At 42.8% G+C, this 27,961-nt stretch overlaps 4 protein-coding genes across 13 annotated transcripts in view; 2 read left to right on the top strand and 2 right to left on the bottom strand.

The window, feature by feature from the left end:
• Window positions 1-1,728, bottom strand: part of LOC108092845 (amyloid-beta-like protein) — a 49,944-nt gene extending 48,216 nt beyond the window's left edge. For 3 of the 9 annotated variants that reach the window (XM_017192661.2, XM_017192663.2, XM_017192662.2), the window contains exon 1: window positions 1,393-1,727. The gene's annotated coding sequence lies outside the window, so the exon portion shown is untranslated. Of the gene's footprint in view, window positions 1-172; window positions 483-1,392 lie in introns of those variants that run through there. The other 6 variants (XM_017192656.2, XM_017192660.2, XM_017192659.2 and 3 more) reach the window with 3 other exon arrangements.
• Window positions 1,729-4,298: 2,570 nt separating this feature from the next.
• LOC108092841 (endoplasmic reticulum-Golgi intermediate compartment protein 2) lies at window positions 4,299-6,274 on the top strand. Its single transcript, XM_017192647.2, has 3 exons — window positions 4,299-4,729; window positions 4,789-5,598; window positions 5,725-6,274. Exons 1-3 carry the CDS (start codon window positions 4,609-4,611, stop codon window positions 6,123-6,125), a joined length of 1,332 nt encoding a protein of 443 aa, XP_017048136.1. The 5' UTR covers window positions 4,299-4,608; the 3' UTR covers window positions 6,126-6,274.
• Window positions 6,176-27,680, bottom strand: LOC108092842 (arginase-1). The gene is made up of 5 exons (XM_017192648.2): window positions 26,835-27,680; window positions 26,256-26,459; window positions 25,987-26,173; window positions 7,848-7,947; window positions 6,176-6,656 (listed from the first exon to the last, which is right to left on the bottom strand). The coding sequence occupies exons 1-5, from the start codon at window positions 27,055-27,057 to the stop codon at window positions 6,297-6,299; spliced, it is 1,074 nt and encodes a 357-aa protein (XP_017048137.1). The 5' UTR covers window positions 27,058-27,680; the 3' UTR covers window positions 6,176-6,296.
• LOC108092839 (protein elav) lies at window positions 12,700-19,607 on the top strand. 2 transcript variants are annotated; one of them, XM_017192645.2, is made up of 3 exons: window positions 12,700-12,895; window positions 14,349-14,634; window positions 16,777-19,607. In XM_017192645.2, coding segments are annotated over exons 2-3 (1,491 nt in total). In that variant the 5' UTR covers window positions 12,700-12,895; window positions 14,349-14,633; the 3' UTR covers window positions 18,267-19,607. The 2 variants fall into 2 exon arrangements, with proteins under 2 accessions (XP_017048134.1, XP_017048135.1); XM_017192646.2 differs by having other exon boundaries at window positions 16,723-19,607.
• Window positions 27,681-27,961: the final 281 nt, after the last annotated feature.

Below are 27,961 nucleotides of genomic sequence, written 5' to 3'. Positions count from 1 at the left end.
AAAATTTCATTAGCATTGGCAATTCGGAATTGTGGAGCTCTGGTTTATGTTTTCTGATTTCTGATTTCTGATTTGTGATTTCAGGTTTTTGGTTTCTGATTTCTGATTTCTGCGTTCTGAGCTTCGTACTCCGATTCGTTCGAGTTGCGGTGCTCAAGTTAGCTCCTTCTACCTGCTGCCTGAAGGTAGCCTGCCCCTCCGCGAAGCGCTTTCCTCTCCTTTCCTTTCCTTTCTTCGCCTTTGCCCCAAAAACTATGCTGGGAAAATGTCAACTCGGAAAAGTTGCTGTGTGTTCCTGCGTGTCTAAGTGTGTGTGTGTGTGTGTATGGTCGTAGTATTTGATTGTGGAACGTAGTAGAAGAGAGCCCAAGACGGACGGAGAGAGCACTCGCTGCTATTTGCTATCTGCTATCTGTCCAAATGTGGCAACTCGTCGGTTTTCGGTTTTCGGGGTCTTGAGATGCTTCCTGAGATGCTTCCTCGGACCAAATACCAAATACCAAACACTCTCGATGAACAAGGCTGTTGTGCTACTCCGAAGTCGATTCCCACGCAGCCAGTGTCCTTTTGGCTGGAAAAGCTGTCAGCTGCAGCCGTTGGCTCCCATGTCACTTGTCCTCTGCTCTGCCTCTCTGCTCTTGGCAGCTCCTACGCAGGTTCACCCTTCACCCGCCCGCGAACTACTGCACCCCTCTACCCCCTGCTTTCTCCGCTCTCTCCTCTGCTTTCTCCCCTCCACCCCCCTCACTGTCACTTTCTGAAAAGGACTCGTAATGACGTCGCCCGACTTCTGCGCACTTCTCCCGAGTCGCTTCTCACGGATTCTCACGGATTCTGCGCACTTTCCACGGATTCAACGGATTCGATGAGGCAGATTTTACCCCCAGCTAACTTGGCTCCACAACTCGCATCCACTGTTCGCATCTCAGCTCAGCTCAGCTTGCTCTATTCAGGATTATATCACTTTGTTTGGGGTGTTTTTTCTATGGTTTTTCTTTTTGTTTTCTCGCTTTGCTTTTTGTTTTTGTTTTTGTTTTGGGCACTCGCACTTGAACAGCAAAAAAAAGTACTGAGCGTATTTTGTTTCAGTGATTTGACTTGACGGTCTCTCAGTGTCTCAGATTGTGTCTCTCCGGGTTCTCCTGGCTCGTGGCTCCTGGCTCCTCGGCCGCCAAACCTCCGTCCGAACCTTCGAGCTTCGAGCCGAAACTCGGAGCGGGAGCGGAAGCCGGAGAGGTGGCCGAGAGCTGGCAGCCCTAGGCCTTCTCCCCACGGACGAACTGGGACTGGGAGGGGGTGGCTCTCGGAGAGACCTCTGGAGCTCTGGAGCTCTCTGGTGCGCTTCGGAACTCTGGAGCTCGGGAGCTCGGGAGCTCTGGCTGTGGGCTGTACCTGGCGCTGCGAACGCTCACAAACGACTGCGAGTGGCGATGGCTGCTCGGCGAACTCGTTGCCTCCAATCGAATATCCTGCGAATCAAAGTCCGAATCCGAATCCGAATCTGAATCCGAATGTCCGATAGTCCGAAAGAGCGCAGAGCGCGTGCCCGGGATCGATATTAAGGGCGAAACCAACTGAAGAACCAACTGAACCAACTGGCTCTTGCTCTTCCTCTTGCTCTTGCTCTTCCTCTTCCTCTTGCTCTTGCGCGGGGGTGGAACGTGCCTCTGTGCTGCGTGCTCCTTATTCCGTATTCCGTATTCTCTGGTCCGTGGCCTGTGGAATGTGCCAGCCGAAAAAACCAGCAGCAGCAGGTGCTCGAAACGAAACGAAACGAAGTCGAGGGGTGGCAGAACCGGTTCCACCAGCGAACCGAACTGAACCGAACGTTCACTTCCGGCCAAACCAAATCGGTTGCCACTTTTTGGGACTCCTTCCTCCCTGGGCGCGTATTTAAAGCGCGCTGCACTTCGATGGATTCGCAACTGGAATTCGCAAATAAATGAGTTCGTAATAGTTAAATTATTTCAGCTTTACTTAGTTACTTGTTACTAGTTAGGGGAAAACCATTATTTGATAACAATAGCATTTTAAAAACGATCATTATTTGGCATACCTTGCATTCAATATGTTAATAAATGTACTAAAAACCAATCTATTATCTTTCTAGGTCTTGGGACAGCGGCGCAGGGACGAGGAATCAACCACGTAGGATGCGCTACAATTAATGACTTTGCTGAGAAAAAAATTCAAATAAAATCGAATCCCGATCCAAATGATTTCTATAAGATAATGCCTTGATTTTTGATTAAAAATTAAAACAAAACTATACGCAATTCAAAAACAAAAATTGTAAAAGATTATAATAAAAAGTGGATTAATTTAAATAACGAGTTGCATATTTTTGGGCAGGAAATATCCTTCCTTGCATTGCCTACTTTTGATAGCCCACATATTTATCTTAGTTCCAAGCCCAGACATGTGTGATTGTTAGCAGAAGTCAAGCTTCGAACCATATCTCTGTACTTATAGCCTAGCTTCAAACCTGACCAAGTCATAATTAAAAAACGTCAACACCAATTTTTGGTAAAAAATTACCAAAAATGCTAATATTTAATTTCATTTAAATATTTCGAATTATTGTTAAAAAAGGAAAACAATTGTCTAAATATGCAGAACGATTGCAGAAAAAACATTTCGGACACCCTAGACCACCCCCCTGCATCCACTCACTGTGCATATGAACCGCTGCTGCGCATTCACCTACTTCGAATTTCTGTTTGCCTGGCATTTGGTGTCTTAAAAACAGTAGATTTTGCCTGTCAAATCGATTTTAGACACCAGGCCAACATAACTCGTAGCAGGTTGCAGCTGTTAAATCTGAGTTTACTTATATAACGGTTCTTTTTTAAAATAACTGTCCTTGGCACGCTTCCCCACCCTGTTTCCACCAATCAGAAGCCATCTCGCTGGAAAGAACCGTTACTTAAAAGTAGCATCAAGCGTTGATCAGCTGATCGTTTTCCACTTTCTAATCGGTTATGTTTGCCTGGTGTCTTAATTCAGGTCGTCACAATTTTCTAGCCGAAATTGTTGTTGTTTTATACAAATTAGCGCTGTTGCACATTCACCTACTTCGAATTTCTGTTTTCCTAGTGTTTGGTGTCGCAAACACAGCCGATTTTGCTTCCCAAATCGATTTGAGACACCAGGCCAACATAACTCATAGCAGGTTGCAGATGGTAAATCTGATCTTTCTCAAATAACTGTTCTTTCTTAAGATAGCTGTCCTTGAAACGCTTCCCCTCCCTGTTTCCACCAATCAGAAAGCGATCTCGCTGGAAGATACCGTTGCTTTAAAGTAAGCATCAGACCAGAGATGCGAAACCACGCTGTTTCTTTGTGCGTGTCACGAAAGTGACACGCCGCGCACGAGAAATTAATAAATTCCCATGTGCTCAACACTGAACAACCAAAAATTAAGCGATCAGCTGATCGATTTCCACCTGCTAAGCGGTTATGTTTTCCTGGTGTTGAAGTTCAGAAACACCCAAATTTGTATGGGAAAAGTGTTGTTGTTTTTATACATTATAGCAGTGCTGCGCATTCACCTACTTCGAAGTTTTGTTTGCCTGGTATATGGGGTCTTAAAACCAGCCGATTTTGCTATACAAATCGGTTTTATGCACCAGGCCAACATAACTTATAGCAGGTTGCAGCAGGTAAATCTGATCTTATTCAAATAACTGTTCTTTTTATAAGATAGTTGTCCTTGTTACGCTTCCCCTCCCTGTTTCCACCAATCAGAAAGCCATCTCGCTGGAAGGTACCGTTTCTTTTAAGTAAGCATCATACCAGAGATGCGAAACCATGCTGTTTCTTTGTGCGTGTCACGAAAGTGACACGCCGCGCACGAGAAATTAATAAATTCCCATGTGGTTGTTGTTGGCGTGACAAGAATAACTTGTCACGCGCTCAACACTGAACAACCAAAAATTAAGCGATCAGCTGATCGATTTCCACCTGCTAAGCGGTTATGTTTTCCTGGTGTTGAAGTTCAGAAATATCCAAATTTGTATGGGAAAAGTGTTGCTGTTCGCATAGATTAAGGCCGCTGCTAGTTTATCGGCTTAGGCAGCCACCTACTAAGAATTTATATTCCCCTGGTATTTGGTGACTTAAAATCAGACCGTCACATTGGCAGAAGAGAAAGTCCTGGTATCCAAGAGTCACCCAAGCAGACTCCTGGGAAAGACCTTCTCGACATAAAAACCGTCCATGTATATTACACGAGTTGCATATCGTTCTCTCTTTGTCAGAGAACACATGTAAACTCAAGTTTCGCCATGTGGCAACTCTGCGGCCACCCAGCTGTTTTGTACACCGGCTGTAAATAAATCGTGGAATTTCCAAAGCAGATTTGTTTATTTACAAAACCAAATACTTACAACGCCTAATGGTAGTCATAAACTAGGGTTGTGGTTAAGACGAGACTTCTCAAGGCATTGCACATACCACCGGAGAAGGAAGAACCAGTAAACCCGCTGGAAAAGGAGGGCGGAGTGACTGCGGTGGAGCTGCGGAGTACGTGGCAATGAAACAGAAACCGTGGTCGTTAAATTGAGCGTGCAATTCGACAGCCAGAAGCTTTCCCAACCGCCCACCAAGATGACGGCCACGTTGCGTTATCGCGGCGACAAAAGCAATCTCCTGGAGTTCGCCAAGAACCTGGATGCGTTCAAAAAAGTGCCGGAAAAGTACACGGAGACCACGGAAATCGGGGGAACACGTAAGTCGACGTGGAGCACATGACGTTTCTTGATTAACCGTCGACCTTTTACTCCGCAGTCTCCCTGCTCAGCCGCCTTTTGATAGTTTATCTGGTGTACACCGAACTGCATTACTACTGGCACGAAACGGACATTTACTATCAATTCCAGCCGGACATTGCTCTGGACGAGCAGGTGCAGATGCACGTGGACATCACGGTGGCCATGCCGTGCGCCTCCCTATCCGGCGTCGACCTCATGGATGAAACGCAGCAGGATGTCTTCGCCTACGGAACTCTGCAGCGCGAGGGCGTCTGGTGGGAGATGTCCGACCAGGATCGGCTGCAGTTCCAGGCCATCCAGATCCAAAACCACTATCTGCGCGAGGAGTTCCACTCGCTGGCCGACGTCCTGTTCAAGGACATCATGCGAGACCCGCACCCGGCGCGCGAGAACCCCTCGCAGGTCCCCGCTGCTCCGCCGCCAGGAGCTCTGATGGACATCCAGCTGCCCAACGGCCAGCACAACGCCGCCCTGCCGGAGAACAAGTTCGATGCGTGCCGCCTGCACGGCACTCTGGGCATCAACAAGGTGGCCGGAGTGCTCCACCTCGTGGGCGGGGCTCAGCCGGTGGTGGGTCTCTTCCAGGATCACTGGATGATCGAGCTGCGCCGCATGCCGGCGAACTTCACGCACCGCATCAACCGGCTCAGCTTCGGGCAGTACTCGAGGCGGATCGTGCAGCCGCTGGAGGGCGACGAGACGGTCATCCACGAGGAGGCCACCACTGTGCAATACTTCCTGAAGGTGGTGCCCACGGAGATCCGCCAGACATTCAGCACCATCAACACGTTCCAGTACTCCGTCACCGAGAATGTGCGGAAGCTAGGTGAGAAATAATATGTAGTTAAAAATACATTTTGGGAAAGTCATTTGAAGAAGTAAATTCCTAATGCGTTAGAGAAGATTTTCTGTATTCCTAAGCGATCCTAATCGACGCCCCTTTTCCCCACAGATTCCGAACGCAACTCGTACGGCTCCCCCGGCATCTACTTCAAGTACGACTGGTCGGCGCTCAAGATTGTGGTGGACAACGACCGCGACCACCTGGTCACCTTCGCCATCCGTCTGTGCTCCATTATATCCGGGATCATTGTCATCTCGGGCGGCATTAATGCCCTGCTTCTGGGCATCCAGCGTCGCCTGCTGCGCGCCCTGGCTCCGGAGTTGTACCATCGGCTAAACGCCACCAAGCCTGCTCCAACGTCTGTGGCTGCTCCGTCGACCTCCGTTCCCTCGCAGGCTGCCACTGCGCCGCCTGTCAACGAGTTGCTGCACACGGCCAACCTGATGGCCAGCGTCGACATCTCGGCCTACCTGCCCACGGCGCCCACGAAGCTGAAAGCCAGCCTCTAGCTGGCTGCCAGCGAATCTCAGTCTGCAATGCGCTAACCGAAGCTTCCCCGTCGCTTTAAACTAATTTTTTATTCTTTCATTAAGATACGAGAAAAAAAAGCACACACAAATATGGCAAGAATGTTGTACATAAATATTGATAAGTCCAAGCTGGCGTCGTTCTTGTGTTCTTTAATCGCTGCCCAGGATCCCGGTGTCGATGTTGCTCCAGTGGCCGGAGCGCCGGTAGCCGAACATGCTCTTCAGGATCTCCAGGCCCGACTCCACGGTGGTCCGCACGTCGCGCTCGCTGCCCAGCTTCGGGTTGATCTCCACCAGGTCGACGCCCTGCACCCGCTTGGTGTCCCTCAGGGCCTCCACGATGCTGATGCCCTCGCGGAGCGTGAGGCCGCCGCGCACAGCGGTGCCCGTGCTGGGCGCCACGTTGCTGTCCAGGGCGTCAATGTCGAAGCTTACGTGGATCTTGTTGTGCGGATCCAGGGCGTCCAGCGTCATCTCGATGATCTTGGGCACGCCCACGCGATCGATCGTCTGATAAAAGGGCAAAGGGCTCTCTGATTTTGGAAATTCTTACGGAAAGCGATGCATGTCGAGTGAATGAAGGTGTTCGGGGAATTTGTGAACTATGATATTGAGATGATTTCCCTCTGAAGTACAGCCTCCATTTAATTTTGTATCGGATTTCAAGGACTAGAAAACATTTGGCTTCCCAGTTTCAAATTGGTTACATTTCTTTCTGGGCTGTTTAAACTAATTGTAGTGCTTGGGTTGTCCCTTCAATTATCCTTCGCCATCGCGACTGTACAACATCAACGATCAGACCCCCGCCCATTGCAGTTTGCCAAATCCTTGGCACCTCCCCTATCGCATTTTCGCATATCCATTGGAAAATATTCCAATTCCGATCGAACTAATGAGCGACAATAAATTTGCAGCTTTGGCTGGGCCGGAAATTCGCACCGAAATCGGGAAAACGGAAAATCGGGAGCGAGGGCATTAAACCATTTTTCAACAGACGTCGATTTGCACGAGCCATAAATAATGGACAACGAGCCGTGCCTGACAAGGATGCGAACTGCGAACGGCGAACTGCGGATGCGGATGTGGCCAGGCACGTAGTTCCGAGTGTGTGAGTCACCACCACCGTTTCTCGCTTTAGGATCGCATCGGATCGGATCGGAAGTCCTGTAACGGGGGGTGGCAACTGTGGGATGGGTTGGAGTGGTAGGTTCTGCGACAACCCCTATAAATGCCAAGCTTACATCAAACACATACACACACACACACACAGACACAGGAAAGGACGAAGGAACGTAAGGAGCGTAATGCCCTCGGCAGTCACGCACGATCGTCATCCGATCCTGGCCTGTAAACCAAACAGGGAGGGGGAAACCGGAATTTTACAATTTTTACAACTGCCAGCGAGACTGAGAACCGAAAACCGAAAACCGAGAAACCAAACTGGAATGCAGTGAAATAAAGTGAAATTCAGGACCAGGACGACCAAGGCTGTCTACCTAGATGCGGCTGCCTTTCTCTAGTTTCTACACAGAAAGAAAAACCCATCAGATGCAAGTTCTTACCACTACAAATTAATATTAAACTATATGCAGGAATATTTTCATAGCTTAACTGTTTGATGATGATGTTATGATAGGTATGATGGGATCTAATGTTTAATGACATTTTTAGGAGCAAATGAATTGCTCTCAGTGTACTCACATCCATCGCGTAGTAGCGTATCCCGACCTTATTCAGTATAAACGCCTCGTAGGGGTCAATGTCCCGGAGTCCGATGTAAACCAACTGATCCTTGGGCAAACTGAAATGACAGGCAGAGTACAGTGAGCTCAATAAGATGGAACAGCACAGAACGTGGCATGCTACAAGAACAGGGGATAGGGTATATAGGCTATATGGGAACATGGATAGTTCGGGGAAGTGGGTGGGCGGCAAACAGCTGACGTGTAAACAAATAGTCGTGGGTTCCAGTCGAAGGATCACCGAACTGACGAGCGGAAGGGGCAGAAGCAGGAGAAGCCCTCGAAGTGCGGGTAGCTGCCTTTCTTATTGGGCAAAGAGTGGTACGAGGATCATTGAGGAAACCCCTTTGGCCACTGATCCTCCTCAAGGGGTTCAAGGGATTCATAAAGAAGTCCTTTTTTCTGAAAACATTAACATTGGGTTAGGTCGGAACACAATTTTCTGCGAACTTTACAGCTCACTACTAAATTGCGACAGGGCTCAAACACGCTAGACTTTTGTTTACCCTTTAAAATATTTCTGTGATCACGATAGAACCCAGGCTATAAGTCCGTAACTTTCAAAATAAGATCTTCAGGCAGCATCAAGATAAAAGTAGGTTAACAATAGCAGGGCAATTAATCATGGCTTAATTTCCCATTTCCTTTCGCAAAATCAAATGTTTTACAACTCCTGGCTGGCTTGCTGCCTTTTGAACCTCCCCCTCCTCCAGCGCCATTCACCCACTGCAGTTTGGCATTCGTGATCCTGATTAGGAGGCCAGGTGGCGAGTCCTTGGCCGTGATCACGATCGCAACCCCAAGGACTGCAACCGAATCGGATTCGGAACGAGAGCAGGCTGCACCGCGACAATGGCGAGGATGTCTGAATGGGAAAACGGCAACAAAAACACAACACAAACGGGAAAACAATGCCGTCTGCGGAAAAGAAGGGAGAGGGGAAACACATGCCACAATTCCAGTCCGGAATGTCCTGCGACCCCCCCTCCTGGCGTCCCTCCCTTCTTTCCCACTCCTGCACCGATCGTGCGTTGCTCTTATGGTAATTTTTATGATTATTACCATTAGTTTCGGGGCTTCGGGGGAAAAGTGCATCTGTCGCCCTGCTCTCAGCGGCAGATCGGCTAGGATCCTGCCTGTCCAATTCGGATCCGGCTGGAGATCCTGGACGTTTGTTCAGTGAGACGTGCAAAGTTAAAAGCGCCCTAAGGACCATTATGTAAATATGCGAAAGAGAAAGGACCTTAAAGGGGGTGGCTATCGCCCGATGCATACACAAAGAGAAACCCAGATCCCTGGGAAAGCCGGGAAAGTCTTATAAAGGCAGATTGTAGGAATTAACTTAAAAACTCACAGAGTTATTGGGCTTTCAGACAGGCAAATATCTAGCGAGAGAGTTAGAGAACCTAATTCATTTAAATCTAATAATTTGAATGCTTTGAAATCGGGCTGGAATTATATTTCCTATTAGTGCAAATACATTTTTCGAGTGTAGTGCATGAACGAATGCCAACTCGCCCAGTTTCGCTTTCGGCTGCAGTTCCTGTTTGAGTCCTTGCTTGTCTCCTGGCCTTTGGTGCAGCATAACTTTCGGTTCGGTTCGTTTTGGTTAACGCCATCCTGTTCGGTTGGGTGTTTGTGTAACGCTAAGGGTGGGCAGCGGCTCTTCCGGAATCCCTCCCCTTCGAGAGGGCAAAAAAGAGCAGACCACCCCATCCCATCCCACTGAATCTACCAGCTTTGTTGTAATCTTGTGTTGGGCCTGCTTTTTAATCCCGCTTTGTTGTAACGCCGGGCGGTTGTTGTTATACCCTTGCAGAGGGTCCTATAATTTCAGTCATATGTACACTCTTCATCATCAGCAACCTCTTCTAAGTAGATCTAGACATACACGCCCTATAAGAATATAACTTACAATACGAACAAATCTTGTTGCTATAGATTTGTGAAGAGTCAAGTTATAAAATTATAATCTGAATTTTGACTGGAAGGGTATATAAGCTTCGGGTTGCCGAAGTTTGCTTTCTCTCTTGTTTTTGTTTGGTTTTATTTTCTGGCGTGGCTAAAACGGATTAGGCAACCCTTTCGCTTTCGCTTTGGGATTGCCCTTTCTACTTCCCTTTCTTCGAACTTTTGAAATAACTTGTGTTGCCTACTGTTTTGGAATAGAATCTGTGGTAAAATGTGCGGAAGAATAAAGAATATCAGCATGCGTCAGCAAAATGAAAGCTAATATAATTTTAATGTAATTATCGGTGATGGGATCCCATGATGGATCCGATAAGACTCATTTTAACTCGGACCTCAGTTATCATATCAGTTGTTGAAGCTAAAATTTGTTATATAAATAAATGTGCGAGTATAATACGCAAACTTTATATGCAAAGGAAATCCTTTTAGCTTAATTTGCAAATCCTAAAACTCGACCACCACTGAGTTGAACTTATCAAACATCGGAAGAGTGTATATACATATACATACATACATTCGTTCATTTGTATGTGCATATGCAGATTTGTATGCTAAGCAAACACTTGCGACGCCGATCTGTCTGGATCTGAATCCGCATATCCTGCGAGGACAACAGCAGTGCCCCTACCACATATCCGTTGCCACTGGCACCACACCACCAACACCACCCTTCGCAAGGCACGGCGAAAACCACCCTCTGCCAAGAGTTGCCTTACAGAACTCCGAGTGCAGTGCAGCCTGGCTAACGTGAATTTGTTAGGGAAACCGATTTACAGCAAACTTTGAGGCTTTAATGTTTATTCATTTACAAAAGCGTTTTTTTTTTAAGGGGGCTGCCTGTACTTCTTATCGCGAGTTTTAGACTTCGTCTCCTGTTTTGTAAATTGGAACAGAGCGACCGACTGGAACAGGGTAAAAAATCAGCACATGGAACAGGAAGTTACAAGGGTTGGGGGAGTGGTCGAAGGGTGGCTATATACGTACGATGCATGCATGTAGCATATATAGGACTGTGTGGCGTGTCGAGTGCCAAATACAAGCGCAATTAAGCACACGCACGCAACAAAAACGAAGGGAAACATTGAAAAGCAGCAGGATTGCAGTGTGTTGAAATTGACCCGGCTCTTGGAAATGGGTCCTGGATTCTTGTTTTTCGGTTTATTTTTCTCGGGTAGGGGGTGTACGAGGCACGCTGCATGCCAAAACCACCCCAACCTTTGGCGTTGGTGGTTGCTAGTGCAAAAAAAATTAAAATAATAACGGAAATTGAACCATAAACCCAAAACAGCCCTTAGAGCTTGGCTATTTGGCAAGGATAATGGTCGCGTGCATCATAAAACGGTTGACGACCTCATTGGAAAAAGCCCAAAGCAATGATTTGCAAAATCATGTTCATCTTGCAAATACATCGAAACATGTGTTAAATACTTTTAGCAACACTAAGTCGTTAACAATAATTGAATATGTTGTTTTTTTAGTTAAGCGCGTAGATTCAAAAATTATTTATTCAAGCGCTAAAATCGAAATTATCATTAAAAACTCTGATATGCCCTCTCTTCCGGTTTTAAGATATCTTTCTCTCTCTCTGAGCAAATAGCCATTTATGTTCTCGGTTTAAGCCGCGATTAAAAGAGCATTAACATTCACCCCTTGCACTTTGATGGTTTATGATCTAAGCTTTAATTTATTTTTGCGACTTTCTTATTCTGATAACGCTTGACTTTTGTTCGATAAAAAAAATCGAACTTATTAAATATCTTGGTTTATTTTCATGAAAATTATTCGTTAACTGAGAGCTCATCAGGTGTGCAAGGGCGTAGCAAAGAGGGTCAGGATTTTCCTTCAATAAAACCAGTTTATTGTAAATCACTATAGTTGAACTGAAAGTGTAGAATTGTTTTTAACAAACATCACTAGTCTAAACTGAAACTGATGAAACCATATTTCGAAATAACACTATTCACTTATGTATGTATTTCTTGAACATAAGCAATTTTATTTTCCTTTCGCCCCAATAAAATGCTTTCGCCGACGACCATGTCGCCACTCTCTTTTGCTCCCTCTCTCTCTCTCTTGCTGCTTTCCACGCTCCACGATTGCTTCAAACATGTATTGCATTTCCAAGAGCATGGTAAGCCGTTCGGGTTCAGTCCGTTAACGTTCGGGTTCACTGAGGCCAACATTGTCGATGTTAAGAATTTCTGTAAAGTATCTGTTAGCAGCGCCTCCAGCGGACGAAAAAGTTCGGGTTCAGATTCAGTTCGTCAACGGTCGGATGGCTTTTTTGGGTTATTGCAAAAGTTTTAAGATTTTCAAACTACAACCTACTGTAGTTTGAGTTTCTGTGTGTATAAATCAACCCAACTTGTTCTTGCAAAAAAAAAAAAACCAAGTCTCGCCCCCAAAAGGACAAGATTGCAGGCATTCTGTACAGGAATTGAATCTGTGATATTCAAACTGAAAGGTTGAGGATTTTTTAAATATTAACCCTTGTGTGGAAAAGAAATTAACTAATTGTAAATCACAAATGTTTAGCGAGGCAAACAATATATGAAGGAGAGAGGCTGCACTTCTGCAGCACTAGCAAAAAATAAAAAATTATACAAAAAATTCACTTATTGTTATATGACAAGTCATTTCAAGCCCCATGAACTACACAAGGGTTAGACAAAACACTCTATTGCGAACTCTTTTACACTTATTGAAAACCATCCTTTCACTCACGCTCATAGTAGGTATTGTTAACGCCCTGACAAGCCCGATGAGACTCCGTCATACTTATTCTACCATGATACCGTCAATCCCGCAATTTCGCATTTCATTATTTTCATTTCATTTCCACGCCAACCATCGTCCGCCGCAGTTTAAACGCTCCTAAAAGAAAGTCGAAGTCTCGTGCCTGTGTGCTCTTTCTGCCATTGATTTTTTTTTCGAAAGTAGTGCGAAACAATAACCGTCAAGTCGACTCAAAACCACAACTACAATCCAGCTATTGGCCGAGCAGTTGCAACGAGCGAATCTCAAACCGATCGAAATGTAAGAATATCCCTCGGATATCCGGAGATATTTGTGCAACCAAACAAACAACAACAAACAAACGCATTGAAATTGTACACTTTGTTTTTTTTTTTTGCAAAACGATCGCGCCGCGCTGCATAATTGTGCAATTACACACATATATTTCAGTGTCTACATATATTTATCTATGTATTTTTTTATGCCCGCTATAGTGGGAGCGTGTGTGGTGTGGAAGTTTAATACATGCAAACAAATAATAATAGGCAAAACAACAATATGCAATTCGATGAAGAGCGAAAAGATGGGGCCAAAAATGTCCAAAAGAGAGCCAAGGAGAAATGGGCGGCGGTTGGTCAAAGTGGAGAGGGGGCGGCTAGTCCAGTCCGGAGATAGTAGTTGCGTTAAAATCTACTGCTAATGCGAGACGAGACGCCTCTGTGTGCTGTGTATCTGTAAATGCTCAAATCCCTCTCTGTGTGTGTTTGTTTGTGAGCGTGCTAAAGCGGGAGAGCGCGAGTTTCAAAAAGGGCGCAGCTAGCATATCGATTTTATGTGCAAGGAGCATTGTACGCAACAAAAACAACAAGAATAATAAAAGTTAACCGATAGAGGTAGAAGTAGACATTTTGTCAGCCCAAGAAAGAGAGTTTGAAAGTGCTTGCGGGTGGCAGAGAATTTTTGCAGTAAACAAAACGCCGGTTGCCATAAAAAGCAAAATCACACACACACGACCAAACAAAAACCAGTATAGCAGTAGTAGCAGCAAAAACTTAAATTGTAACTGGGGGATATGGCGCGGAAACGCAAATAGGAATAGTTCCAAAAAAAGTTTTTGAGCAAGAAATATAAACAACAAACAGCAGCGCATGTTTAGTTCCAACAAATAACTTATAGATACTAAATGGCAGTGTGTGTTCGTTTGTGTTCGTGGGAGAGAACGCGATTTGTTTTAACAAAATATCAAATACGTACGCACTTACGTATATGTGGGTATAAAAACAATAGCAGCCATACATTGTATCTACTCTCCACCGCCCTCTGACGCCCTCATAACCCACCGTAAAATGAAAAAAAAAAAAACAAAAAATATATACAATTCAGTGCAGCCACAGAGAGAGTGAGAGATACTGTTATAATGAGCATTTGGGTATTTGAAATAACGCAAAAATAGCCACTCACACAATAGAATTGTATAACAAACAACAACACAAATGTTCTCGCTACTATGTATAAAATAATTTTTTGTATTGCTTTTTTTGCGTGTGAAAATATGAAATGAATGATGTGATTGAGGGGGAAAATCGATAAAATCGATTTGCGATAACAAACGCACGAACATGCACACACTAGCGCACATACACACACCACCCCCAACTAAAACAAAACCAAAAACTAAAAACTAAACCTACAACTAGCAAACACATAAAATTTACCGCTTCTTTTGTTTTGTTTTATTTTTTGTTTTTGTTAGACGGCAGCGACGACGACGACGCCAGCGTTTATTTATTAACAAAAACCGATTACATTACAACCAAACAACAAACACCAAAGTCCTGGACCACCGGAGCGTGTGTGAGCGAGAGAAAGTGAGCGAGAGTGTAAGGAGCGCCGTGAGTGTGCGCGCGCGTATTACAAGGATTAGAATTTTCACGAGAGAGAGAACTTAGCAAATTAATTTACTTTGTTTGGCCGCCAAACAGCAACAAAAAACAACCACCTCCCCAAAAACACAACACTCGCGCTCCAAATTAAAACAAGTGAGTATTGACAAGAGCATGCTAACGGTAATGGAGATCGGAGGACGAATGATATAAAAGAGAGCCTCTTAAAGGGTGCGGTGTCCAAGCGACACAATCAAACCTCGATAAACCAAACACTCCCAACGAGAAGTTTTGCCTAGCTTAACTTATTATAAACGTGCAACTATTTAATTTTAAAACTTAAAGATCACTTACAAGATGTTTTTTAATGGATCCGCGTTTTAGTAATTGCGTAGTTATCGAGACGATAGTAAAGCGAGCTGGGGATTACTGTATGTGCGCCACTGGGGTATATGTGGGAGTAATAGGGGTGGAATGGAATGACGACGTGTGACCTTTTGACTCTTTCGTAGGCACTAAAAACTGTGCGAATTGGCTTAGCAAGTGAAAAAAATCACTATGCTGCAATTTTCTGTAGCGAACTATTTAAAAAAAATAAAGATTTCATTTATTTCCTTCCAATAACTATGCGGCAAGTGCCAAATCAGAAAGTTCGTAATCATTTTGGCAAAAAAAAATTCAAATGCCGTTAATGAGTACATACATAGTAAATTTATGCCTAACTAGTTTAAACTAACCTTTTTCAGTGTACTTTAATTGCAGATGATCTAATTCTAAATTAACCAATTAGGGTTTAAAAAGAAAATTATAAAAAAAAATCACATTTTGTAAACTTCAAACTAGGTTTAAAATAACTTAAAATATCTTAAAAGGTCCTACTGTCCATATGTGAGTCAATGGAAATTCTATGATTTCCACGATGATCGTTTTTCAAACTGCCCGTCTATCTCTCTCGCACTTGGTTCATTGAACCGAAATATCCGCTAGTTTTAGCCCAAGCAACAGTCGATGTCTTTCTCTCTCAGCGTCTCTCTCGTCATGGCCCCCTCTTTCGCAGCCTCTGCGCCCTTACAGCGTTTCCATGTAAATGGGAGACCCGGCTTAGGGGGTGGCTATGTCGCGCGTTTAACCCTTAAGCTTAAGTTTCGCTTGTACATAGAAGCCGGCGTTCTGCGTTGCGTTTTGCAAACGAAATATTACAATTTGTTTGGTTAAGGGTGGGTCTGCCTATTGCTCATTTTTGGTGTGTTTTGTTTTTGTTCAAGGGGTGCGAGTCGATTTCTCGCCTATACTGGGCTCCTCTTAACCCTCTTGCTGCCGCATTACATAACTGGGCGGGGTACTCAGAAACACACATTGAGAGAGCGCTGTAACAGTTCGCCGAAAAGGAATTTGGTGAATTGGTAGGGGGAAAGAGAGCAAACGGAAAAGAGCGGCTAGAGCGCAGAGCCTGGCCAAAAAGTCCTGCGCTTGCCTCAGAATCATCTTGTTCCTGTGACGCAGCGGATCTGGTCTCGCTTTTTGCTCTGCCACCGATAGTGTAACTAAAACACACAAATTTAAAATTAGTGTTCGGTAAAAAGCGCAGCGCACAACAAAAGCAACCGCAAAAGCACACAAATCACCGACCGAGCAAAAACGGAAATCCAGCAAAGTTCAGTTCCTCTTGTGTCGAAGGTGTGTGTTTGTTCAATAGTGATGTGTGTGTTTCGGTGTCTGGGGAGCTTTGATTCTCGATGTTGGGGGTGTGGGAAGAGAGGGCAGAATACAGACAAAGTGAGCGAGAGAGGGAGAGAGACTCTAGAAAAGAAAGTGGGCCGCTGGGCGGCGCCAGTGAGCAAAGCTCCTTAGAGTAGCCGTTAACCGCTAACGCAAAAAGAGGGAGAGACTAATGGGGATGCAGACAAACTAAGGTCCTTAAAATGTACAAAGTTGAGGAAAACCTATGCAGGCTTGTCATAACAATGTTACACATGGATTTGTATTTCCAAAAAGCACCTAATTTTTTAATCGGGATACAGACAATAATATAAATATGTTAATTATTTAGGGGTATCTATTCCAATATTTGCTTTAGTATTGAAAGCGAGCAAAACCATTTACCCATAAAACACTAGCCCCCTTGTTCCCACTAACTAACCTACCATAACTAAAAGTATATAAAAGAAAGAGCTACTAACACATCTTGCAAATGGTTTAATCTTGACATTTAACTATTATTTCCATGCGCCTGCCCCTGCGTTGGTCGTGTCAACCAACTCTAACCACTCGACTCCTCCCGATCCTACCACCACCCAGTGGACTTTATGATGGCAAATACCGGAGCCGGCGGCGGAGTGGACACACAGGCGCAGCTAATGCAGAGTGCAGCCGCCGCTGCTGCGGTGGCGGCAACAAATGCGGCCGCCGCGCCCGTACAGAATGCAGCCGCCGTGGCCGCCGCCGCCCAGCTGCAGCAGCAACAGGTGCAGCAGGCGATCCTGCAGGTGCAGCAGCAGCAGACACAACAGGCGGTGGCCGCGGCCGCTGCCGCCGTTACGCAGCAGCTCCAACAGCAGCAGCAGGCCGTTGTGGCCCAACAGGCGGTGGTGCAGCAGCAGCAGCAGCAGCAACAGCAGCAGCAACAACAGCAGCAACAGCAGCAGCAGGCGGCGGCGGTGGTGCAGCAGGCGGCGGTCCAGCAGGCAGTCGTGCCGCAGCCGCAGCAGGCGCAGCCCAACACCAACGGCAATGCCGGATCGGGAGCCCAGAATGGCAGCAACGGCAGCACGGAGACGCGCACAAATCTGATTGTAAACTACTTGCCGCAAACGATGACCGAGGACGAGATCCGTTCGCTGTTCTCCAGCGTCGGCGAGATCGAGTCGGTGAAGCTGATACGCGACAAGTCGCAGGTCTACATCGATCCCCTCAATCCGCAGGCGCCCAGCAAGGGCCAGAGTCTGGGCTACGGATTCGTCAACTACGTCCGGCCGCAGGACGCCGAGCAGGCCGTCAATGTGCTCAACGGTCTGCGGCTGCAGAACAAGACTATCAAGGTGTCGTTCGCCCGGCCGTCGTCGGATGCCATCAAGGGCGCCAACCTGTATGTGTCGGGGCTGCCGAAGACGATGACCCAGCAGGAACTGGAGGCCATCTTCGCCCCCTTCGGCGCCATAATCACATCGCGCATTCTGCAGAACGCCGGCAACGATACGCAAACCAAGGGCGTTGGCTTCATTCGGTTCGATAAGCGGGAGGAGGCCACCAGGGCCATCATTGCCCTGAACGGCACCACGCCGTCCAGCTGCACGGACCCCATTGTGGTGAAGTTCTCGAATACGCCGGGCAGCACGAGCAAGATCATCCAGCCGCAGCTGCCCGCGTTCCTCAATCCGCAGCTGGTGCGTCGGATCGGCGGCGCCATGCACACGCCGGTGAACAAGGGACTGGCCCGGTTCTCGCCAATGGCCGGCGACATGCTGGACGTGATGCTGCCCAACGGACTGGGAGCGGCGGCGGCGGCGGCCACAACGCTGGCCAGCGGCCCGGGCGGTGCGTATCCCATATTCATTTACAACCTGGCACCGGAAACGGAGGAGGCAGCGCTGTGGCAGCTGTTTGGTCCCTTCGGGGCTGTGCAATCGGTGAAGATCGTCAAGGACCCCACAACGAACCAGTGCAAGGGCTACGGCTTCGTCTCCATGACTAACTACGACGAGGCGGCCATGGCCATTCGGGCGCTCAACGGCTACACCATGGGCAATCGAGTGCTGCAGGTCAGCTTTAAGACGAACAAGGCCAAGTAGAGCGACCCGAATGGAAGTGAAATACGATGCAGCAGCAGCAGCAGCAGCAGCAGCGCACCCTAAACCATCTCACCCTGAATCTAAACATCCTGACTCACTCACACACACACACAACACACATATATAAATATGCATGGTATAACGGTAACTAAGCGCAACAAAACAGTATGTGTAATACACACGAACAAAGAGAAAACAAGAAAGTAACAGGCGGCAGGAGAAGGAGAAGGAGCTCTCTCAAAAATGACGACACAACGAAACGGCAAAGGCCCCAAAATACCCGAAATACCCAAAAAACGAAACCCTTTTTTAACTACATGAACATCCTAATCCCAATCCCCAAGTCCCCCCGATAAACCGCCGGCCAAAAGCGTTGCAATAGCAAAATTCTTCTTGTTTAGCATTTAAGTAAGGCAACATAACTAAACGAAACAAAAACACAAGAAGGAAAGAAGCTGCCTGGAGCCTGGAGCTGAAGAAGTTGAGGATTGAGCATAGGAGGAGGGCAGGGGAGTGAGAGTGAACCATGAGATTATAAGGAAAAATTGCAATATGAACAACACACACTCTGGCAGCTGTGAAAAAAGAGAAAAGGTTAAAGGTTGCCGCAGTCAAATTAGTCGCAAAGCAAAACAAAGAAATCAACCAAACACACACAAAACTAAGACAAATTTAACTTAACTAGCAAAAAAGAAAATGAGAAATTTTAAAAATTTATTAACATTAAGTAAAACGCAGCAATGAAATCTTCCAAACAAATGAAAACAAAAATCTGTTAGTTACACTCCAAACTTTTCTACCATAAAAAACTTTGAAACTTGATACTACAAATTGAAAACAAAAACAGAATTAAGTAATTAGAGGAGTTCAGTGTCTAGGATTTATATCTGATCTGGTGCTTATAGGACATCAGTTTTGCTTGATCTCAGAAGGCGAGGCAAAAGTATTCGAGAGGCGATGATCAATATGATCGCGCATATAATAGATATATATACATAACATGGAGGCTGCTACAGTATTACAAGAAACATAAAAACAAAAGCTACATACTTAAAAAACGAATGGCGAACAGAGCACGTTTAATAATTCTAAATATATATCCATATGTATATGCGATAATTCTATATCTACATAGATATACACTTAAATATAGAAAATTAACGAATTTTTTTATGTTTTGTGTTTGTTTTCTACACTTAGAGAACGAAAACCGATCGGATCAAGCCAAACTCCTGTCCCTTAAGCACAACACACACACACACACACACAGTGAAAGCTGTAAAAAAATATATAGAGACATATAGCATGATCGAAAGAAAGTTAGCGAACGGAAAACAAAAGTAATACAATAATTTATGCGCAAATTTGAACGTTTTACTAAAGTAAATAATTGTTAGTGAATATTTAACTGTAATTGTGTGCGTGTGCACGCAAGTGTGTGCAGGTATCTGGCCCCACTTTATGCAGGCACATGCTGTTGTGGGCACACCTTATATACTTTACATAATGTATAGTTCAAGGAGCAAGTAAGCATTAACAGAAGAAACATAAAAAACATAACGAGATACTTGCTAAACCAAAAAACAACCTTTTTTAGCGTTTAAACAAAGCGTAGCACAAAACAATTACTAAAAAACAAAAAAGTACAGCAGCAACAACAACAATTTTTTACATGACTACAGTTTAAAGTGAGGTAAAAACTTCAAAAAAAAAAAAAAGAAATAGTTACGATTGAAGAAGGGTGTATGCAAAAGCATTAGCAAAGCGATTTCTCTAGCCAAGTAAGTTAAAGAAGGATAAAGGGGAGGGCAACATATAGACAAGGATAACTCCCTGCACTTCCTACATATATAATACCCCATTAACCCCTTTGTCCAAACCTAAAACTTTTGTGCAATTTTTGCGTTACTTTATCAGTTCAACTTCCGTATATTTCTTTGCTTCTTTTGATTGTTAAAGCGAGAGAGTGAGACACACACCGAACACACATGAATATCTGCATATATAATTTCGATTCTGGATTCTATATTCTATATTCTGTATTCCGTATTACGTATTTCGATTAAGTTTTGTTTGATTTCTTTGTTTGCTTTGTACACAAATTGAACTTAATAATAGGCTCCTGCATCCAGTCCATAAAACCAGTCAGACCCAACCATGCATATTTATACGAATGATTTGTGTTTAATTTGTTTATAAAGTTAACCCAAGATGACACAACACCCGATCAATTTTGAGTTCTCTCTCCAAATAGCATAAATTCTTAATCTAAGTTGCAACAAGCATTGAACAGAGCCCAAAAAGCGAAATAGAAATTGGTTTAACTTTGATTATTATTACGATACCTAGCGCTATGTGTAATTCGATATATATAGTAACATATATATATCTTAAATATAATTATTTTTTTGACTAACTATAGGCCAACAAAGAAATCTTTTTTTTTTGTTTGAACAAAATTCGCAACAAGAAATCTAGTCAGAAGATGGAAAAGAAGAAGATTCCGATGAAGGAGAAGTAACTTTCGGGGCAGCCGCATATAAGAAAGTAGAATGGTAGATCAAAACCAAAAGAACTATGGCAATTTCTAGCTAATAAACGATTGATTGAAGCGGCGTGCTCTCCCCTTTCCAAAGATTAAGCCCCTCGAAACCCCTCAGAGTAGAGGGGAGCAAAAAAGGCAAGCATCATGCCAAAACTGGGATTCCCCAGATATCTTGGCTTGCTGCTTTTCCGAATACATTTGCAATACATTATATACAATCTGCTAGTTTATTTAAACACCCACATAAGGACACACACTGTAGGACAGGAAGACAGGAAGAAAATTCTGTGGAGGCAGAGATTATGTACTTGATTTTGTTTAATTTGTATTTCTGTCATCACATATGCTCACACATATATATACATATATATATGTTATTCTATATATATTTATATATATGTATATTCAATATTTAATTTAATTAACTAATCCTTTAATATATATATATAATTATATTTTTTGTCATCGATAATCTAATTAATTGTATTAATTCTTGTGCAATAGTTTTAAAATGCAACTAACAGCAAAACAACAGCAACAAACTTGCAACAAATTTTCAAGTATCTCAAACTAAAATTACAGATTATAATTTCTTTAAGTAAAGGAAACAAGAACATGAAATCTATTAAGATTATGAATTTAAAGCTATAATTATTCAATTATACCGAAAATCGAGAAACAAAGCAAGCCACAGTAACTACAAAAAAAATTAACAAAATATACAAAAAATATTTTTTAAGCGAATTTGATATGTATTTCGCATACATATATTTATATCTCATAATTTTTCTTTACCTATTTAAGTAAGCAAAGAACCAAGAAAACAAACGAAACAAAAGAAAAACATTATTTATTGTATTTTTATAATTACGTAATTTAATTTAATTCAATTTGAATTCAATATTCCTTTGATTTCGAGCAAAGCGAAGATGAGCAGAAGATTATGATGAAGAATTAGTCTAATTATACACCCAAAACATGAAGAAAGAAAGAAAGAAAGAGAGAGAGAGAGGGGGAATACGCGCCTATATAATATCCGAAATCTATAACTCTCTCTTCTCCAAATCTCTCCTTGTCTGAATCTGAATATATCTTTCTCTTAACCTCTATGTTTGGAACAATTTTAATTTTGTACCTTGTATTTTATTTTGTTTAAAACCATTTTGATTTCGTTTCAGCAAAACCTCTTATGTTTTAGTTTTAGTTTTAATTTATGATTTTGTGCTACACCCATTTGATCTGTCACAGCAACAAGAACACTACACAGCGGTTTTAGTTATTAACTAGCTATTAACGACCTGTGTTTATGTTATCATGTAAATCCATGTTAGCTGAGAGATTCCTGTGAATCCTATCGAATGACTTTTATAATTATGTTTATTATTATTTAATATGGTTTATTTCCTTTCTTTAATTTTGTGTATTTTCCTTTTTGATCTAATTATGCAACGAATTATGTTTGACAATTACGATCCATTTCAAATTTATGTTTACTCTTATGATTTTATTTGATTTCTGCACCAAACAAGTAAAAAAAAAAACAAAAAACATGAAGAAAAAATTTACTTTCAATAAAAAAAGAACTATGAAAATTTTAGCATCATTTTTATTTATTTGTTACTTTTTTGGTTTGATTGTTTTTTAAACTGTATGATTTTCCTACCTCGAACTATTTCTTTAACCGATCCTTCAACCTTAGGGTTATCCTTTCTATCCCTCTCTCCCTCTCGCTATTATACACTTACAGAAACAGAAGACCACTTAAACATACATACATATATAGGAATCGTTCTAGTCAAGGCCCATTTTAATAGAGGTGCCATCAAAATCTGTTGATCTCAGCAAAAGGACATTCCCGATCGCCCCTATTTGGGTTTAGCCCTCGAAACGTCCAAGACCTAATGGGGAATCCCCGTGAAAAAGAACCCAAAGATACAATGCATTCCAGTTTTGTTGCTCGGTTTAGAGACTCTGCCAGTTGCGATATTATTTGTGTGCAAACAAGAATACTTTTAATTTGTGTAACGCCATTATTTTTAGTGCTTATAATATATGATTCTCATAGTTTAGTTTAGCGGAGAAAGTACAGTCCCTTGATTTATATATATGTATGTGGGAACATGTCGCCACATGTTCTGTGTATGATTTTTAAACCTGTATCTTTGTATTGCTTTATTGTATGTAATTTTTGTAATTTTTAGAGCAAAGTTTATCTATCATTTCGATGGACAGAGAACAAAAATTGCTTAACGTTAGCGATAAAGATTACACAAATAATACCGTTAATAATCATTGACAACAAAAACAAGGATATATATACCTTTCTATATATATTTATTATGATTAAAAGAAGACGGCGACGAGAAGGAGAAAACTATTTATTTTATTAACATATTTATATCGATTAATTAATTAATTAATAATATTTATCACACATTTCAAATGATATTTCAAAATGGAAAACAATACAAAAAACAAAAAAAAAAAAACGAATACAAGCAAATGAGAAAAAGATATTAATATTATAAATGTATTTCAAAATATATGATTATGAGTTTTTCTTGCTTTTTGCATATATATGTATATCTCTCTATATAGTATATATCAGAACACACCTAACTTTTGTTTTAAGTTTGAGTATGATTTTGGTTCCCCTTCTTCTTTTTTTTATTCTAGCTGTGGTTCTTGGTTTAATTTCATTTCTGGTTTTTTGATCGAGTTGAAATATTTTGAATTCTCTTGGAAACATGGTCTTTTTGTTGGCTTATGTTCAATCTATTTTTACTATCTAAGACGTTTATATCCTCGGTTGTGTATTTTACAGTGTATTTAACACTTACAGACAGCTACACCACACTCTCTATTACCAAAATTTGTTTCAGTTCTTGAGTGCCCCGTTCTCAATAAGAGTATGCTCTTTCTTTGCTCTTATGATTTGGCTCAGTGTATTTTAAACGTTGGCTTCTTTGGTCCCAGTTTACTAATCCAACTAAGAAGGAAGATTTATCGATGATATGATGATGATATGGAGGCAATTACTTTGTTACTTTCGTTACTTTCTTTCTGGGCGACAGTATACATATATCTATTACCCGATCAATCCGTAGCCGATTTTCGTTTCCGGATTTCCGATTTTCAGTTCGTTGTTGCCGTTGTTATATATTGTTGTATTGTTCGTATACCTCACTCACTTTTATTGTTTCGGTAAGTAATCGGAGAAGAAATCGCGGCGGCGGTCGGACCGATCGATCTAGCGCCAATCTGTACAATTTTTGGCACACATTTTTCCCAATAAACATTTTGTCAGCAAAACTGATGATTTCTCTAAATGGTTTCTTTCTCTTTTTATTAATCTATTTGTAGCAAACAAAAACTGTAAAGTTAACACATGAAAATCCTGCAGCAAACGATATAATAATTTACGACGCATTTTCTAATTTGTTTCTTTCTCTTGATTTATTTTCAGGCGTGTTCTTGTTGTTCGTTCGATTTTAAATTGAATTTATGCCAAAAAAAAAAAAAAAAAAAAAAAAAAAATAACCAAAAACAAACAAAATATATTTCAAACACATTTCTTCAAGTTCTTCAATTTCGATTGAATTAATTAATTGATTACTTGGTTAAAACGATAATGATTGTGTAATTATATTGATTGATTGATACTTTAATATTTAATATTGATTGTAATTATTTAAAGCATAAACCACAGATGTCCACAGATCCTAATCCATGATTCCCAGTCCGAAAACCCTACCAGTTGATGAACATATGTACATATGTACATACATGATTTGTATTCTTCACACACGAGGGAAACACTTAAGTTCTGTACTGTAATTTCGAAAACAAAAACCCTCGAGAGCCACAAATGATTTTCAATTCCAAAGAGTTTGAATTTGAAAGCTTTTTCTAGTTTATAGATTTGATTTTCAACCAGCAATGCACAATCCACCATCCTCACACCTCCCACTTCCACCCATATCTCAGAAACTCAAAGAAAATTAACCAAAAAAAGAAGATAGACCAATATAAAGTCGAACTCTGGACTTATTTTAAGTCTGAGTATGTCCAAATGAAGTTATTTTTGGAAGACAGAAGAGTCCCTTTTCTTTTCGACTGATGAGTGTTACAATTACAAAATTATTTTGTTGGTCGAGAGTCTTTGTCTGATAATGTACATAAATCTGATTTTCGTTTTTACTTGGGTTTTTATTCAGTGCCAGTTATTCTGTCCGTTCTTTGTGATTATTTGTGATTTTTCGTGTATGTAGGAATATGCCTATTAACAAACCGATTGGTTACATGTTTTCAGTTCGAGTTGAGGAGAATATCAGTTTTTAAATTTCACCCCCAACCGAAAAACAAAAGCACCATCCACGCCCAAACCCCCCGCTCACGAGGTCTTGTGTATATTAAATAGGTTTAGAGCGCTATATAGAAAGCAAAGCATATAGAACGCGTGAGTAGAGCTCGAATTTTCGTTTGATTTCCGGGGATTCCCCGCAGCTTGGGTTCCTTTTTTAACTGTGATCTCTGATTTAATCTCTCTCTCTTCAGTTAACTTGTTTTCTACCTTCTCGACTGACTTTCCAACCTTGGAAGAAAAGCACGAAACCGAACTGCCTAAGGCAAAAAAAAAAGCAATATGTAAATTAAATAATCTATGAATAAGCAGATTAAAGGTTGATAGCAACTAAACACAAAGACTGAGGCAAGCACAAAAAGTAATGCTGAAACCAGAGAAAAACAAATCGAGTAACAAAAGTCAAAGCAAAGAATCAAAAAAGCAAAAATAATTCTTAGTTCGTTAAGGCAACTGTGATAAGGCGAACAAACCCCCCGCCAAAATACCCCACCCAGCAAACCCCACCCCGAACTCCACTAAAAAAAAAAAACAATATATAATATATATATAATATGGAATAAATAACCCCCGGAGAGACTTAAGTGCGACTTGACTAGGTTGTAAGCGATCTAAGCATAATGCCACTTTCACACTGCGGTTGTAAGCGATCTAAGCGTAATGCCACTTTCACACTGCGGCGAAACTGTGTTCTAGTGTTAATTTTAAATGCTTTCCAGGCAATTCTAGCTTATGGAAACCTTATCGAGTATACACTTTAACCCGAGATTGTAACCCAGTGTGAAGAGTATTTGCCTTAGTGGAAGACTCACCAGTTGGGCGCGATGTCCTGGAGGCCGGCGTGCTGCCAGGTGGTTCGGAGCTGCTCCAGCAGAAAGGACACGGGCATCCCATGGATGTTGCCCGACTGCGAGGTGCTGTGCAGATTAATGTCCGCATGCGCATCGATCCACACCAGCGACAGGTTCGGCGTGTGCTGCAGATGTCCGGCCACAGATCCTGCGAAAAATAGCGGATCGGGGATCGGTTTTTGGACTTCCGAACGCCGAAGGATGTGTGAGGAGGGAGGAACGCCACTCACCGAAACCGATCGCATGATCGCCGCCAATGGCCAGGAACTGCGAGTTCTCCGCCAGCATGAGCTTCACCTGCTCGATCAGGGCCCGATTGCAGGCCATGAAGTCCGCGTAGTTCCGGATGTGGTGGTAGTGCACCCGTTGCTGCTGGAGAAGGGGCTCGTCCACGGCGTACTGCAGATTTCCGTAGTCCCTTATCACCAGGCCATCTGGGCAATAAAGCAGTTTATTGACACAAGCATTTTGAAATTTGTTTTAATTCTTAAAAAAAACTTGAAAATCTTTAAGGCTGCTTTGGAAATAAGATTTTATTTTGGCATTTATTTTGTTAGTTGAAACCACTTTCTAAAATCATCGTATTATCACTGCAAAAGCTGCAAGTCATTGAAGTTATTTATTATTCGCGAAAGAGTAGCATTTCCGTTTGTTTAATCTATGGAAGCAATGACTGTTAATTGGGAAAACAACATTTACCAGCTAATAATTCTTGTTGGTAATCAAAGGTAATCAAAGGGAATTTAATAATGTTTCCTGGAGGTAAATATATTTCCAAGATGGGAGCCACATATTTATTTCTCACTTACCGTGACTGCTCTGCAGCATTTGACGCAGACTGCTCTGCCGGAGGAGATCCGGGGCCAGTTCCACGCCCTGTTTGCCCTGTCCCTTGGCGAAGGGCACTCCAATGATGCCCAGGCTCTGTTCCGGCTGCCTGGAGGCACTGCTTCGAGTGCTTTGGGTGCTTTGGGTGCTCTGGGCCCGATGGAGGCGGAGACACCTCGAGGCTAACTTACGGCTCCACCACATGATGATGATGATGTGTGCGCTTTTTGGGCTGTGATCTATTTGGGTTCTGGGTTCTGCTCGCAACGCTGGAAAATCCGCAACTGAGGACAACAGAGACAACTGTGGCTTTGTGTCGCCACAACGCCACAACGTTCGACGATGCGAACGACAACTATCTCTTGGCTCTGAAGCCCCTGATAATGCCTGTGCGACAGTTCAGCGGAGATCGGCGGACATTGTAGTGGCTGTTCGGAGGGAGCGAGAGCAGCTGGATGGGCGATAAGGCGGCTATCGCCAGATAACCTTGATCCTGGCTCTAACGACAACAGTGGCTATGGTCAAAGCCGCACTTTCACGAAGGCTTTGCCTTTGGCTTGGCCTGGGGTTACAGATTTCACAGTGTGTACATAGCGAAGGGGGCATTCAATTCAACTTCTGCCACGCAGAGTTGTGCCACACATTTCATGGAGTGAATACAATTTAGATTTCTCTTAACGGAAAGGAATACAAATCGAATTTACAGAAACAAAGTGTAAACAGAAACAAATACAAATTTAAATTTAGATTGATATCAATAAAATGTGAATTGAACATAATCTGTTAAACATTTTCATTTGCCACACAAAACATCATTCAAATACAACACAAACAATAATATTTGTGATTCATCTGATCAGGAAGCTCGAGTTGGCCTCGATCAGTTTGAGATTACAAATACTCAGGGCAGGGGCGGACGCAGAAAAAAATTTTGGGGGGGGTCCGGTCGAAAAATTTTTTCGTTTGGGGGGGTCCGGTCAAAAAAATTTTTAGTTTATATGGTTGAAAGGCCGTGTGCTGTAAGGGAATTTGAAAAAGTCTGCGATTTTGGGGGGTGTCCGGACCCCCCAAACACCCCCCCTGCGTCCGCCCCTGACTCAGGGCTTCA

The sequence above is a fragment of the Drosophila ficusphila genome, unplaced genomic scaffold, assembly GCF_018152265.1.
Source record: "Drosophila ficusphila isolate 14025-0441.05 unplaced genomic scaffold, ASM1815226v1 contig_198, whole genome shotgun sequence".
NCBI lineage: Eukaryota > Metazoa > Arthropoda > Insecta > Diptera > Drosophilidae > Drosophila > Drosophila ficusphila.
The sequence above is the reverse complement of the archived record's forward strand: the minus strand, read 5'-3'. Positions and strand labels throughout refer to the sequence as shown.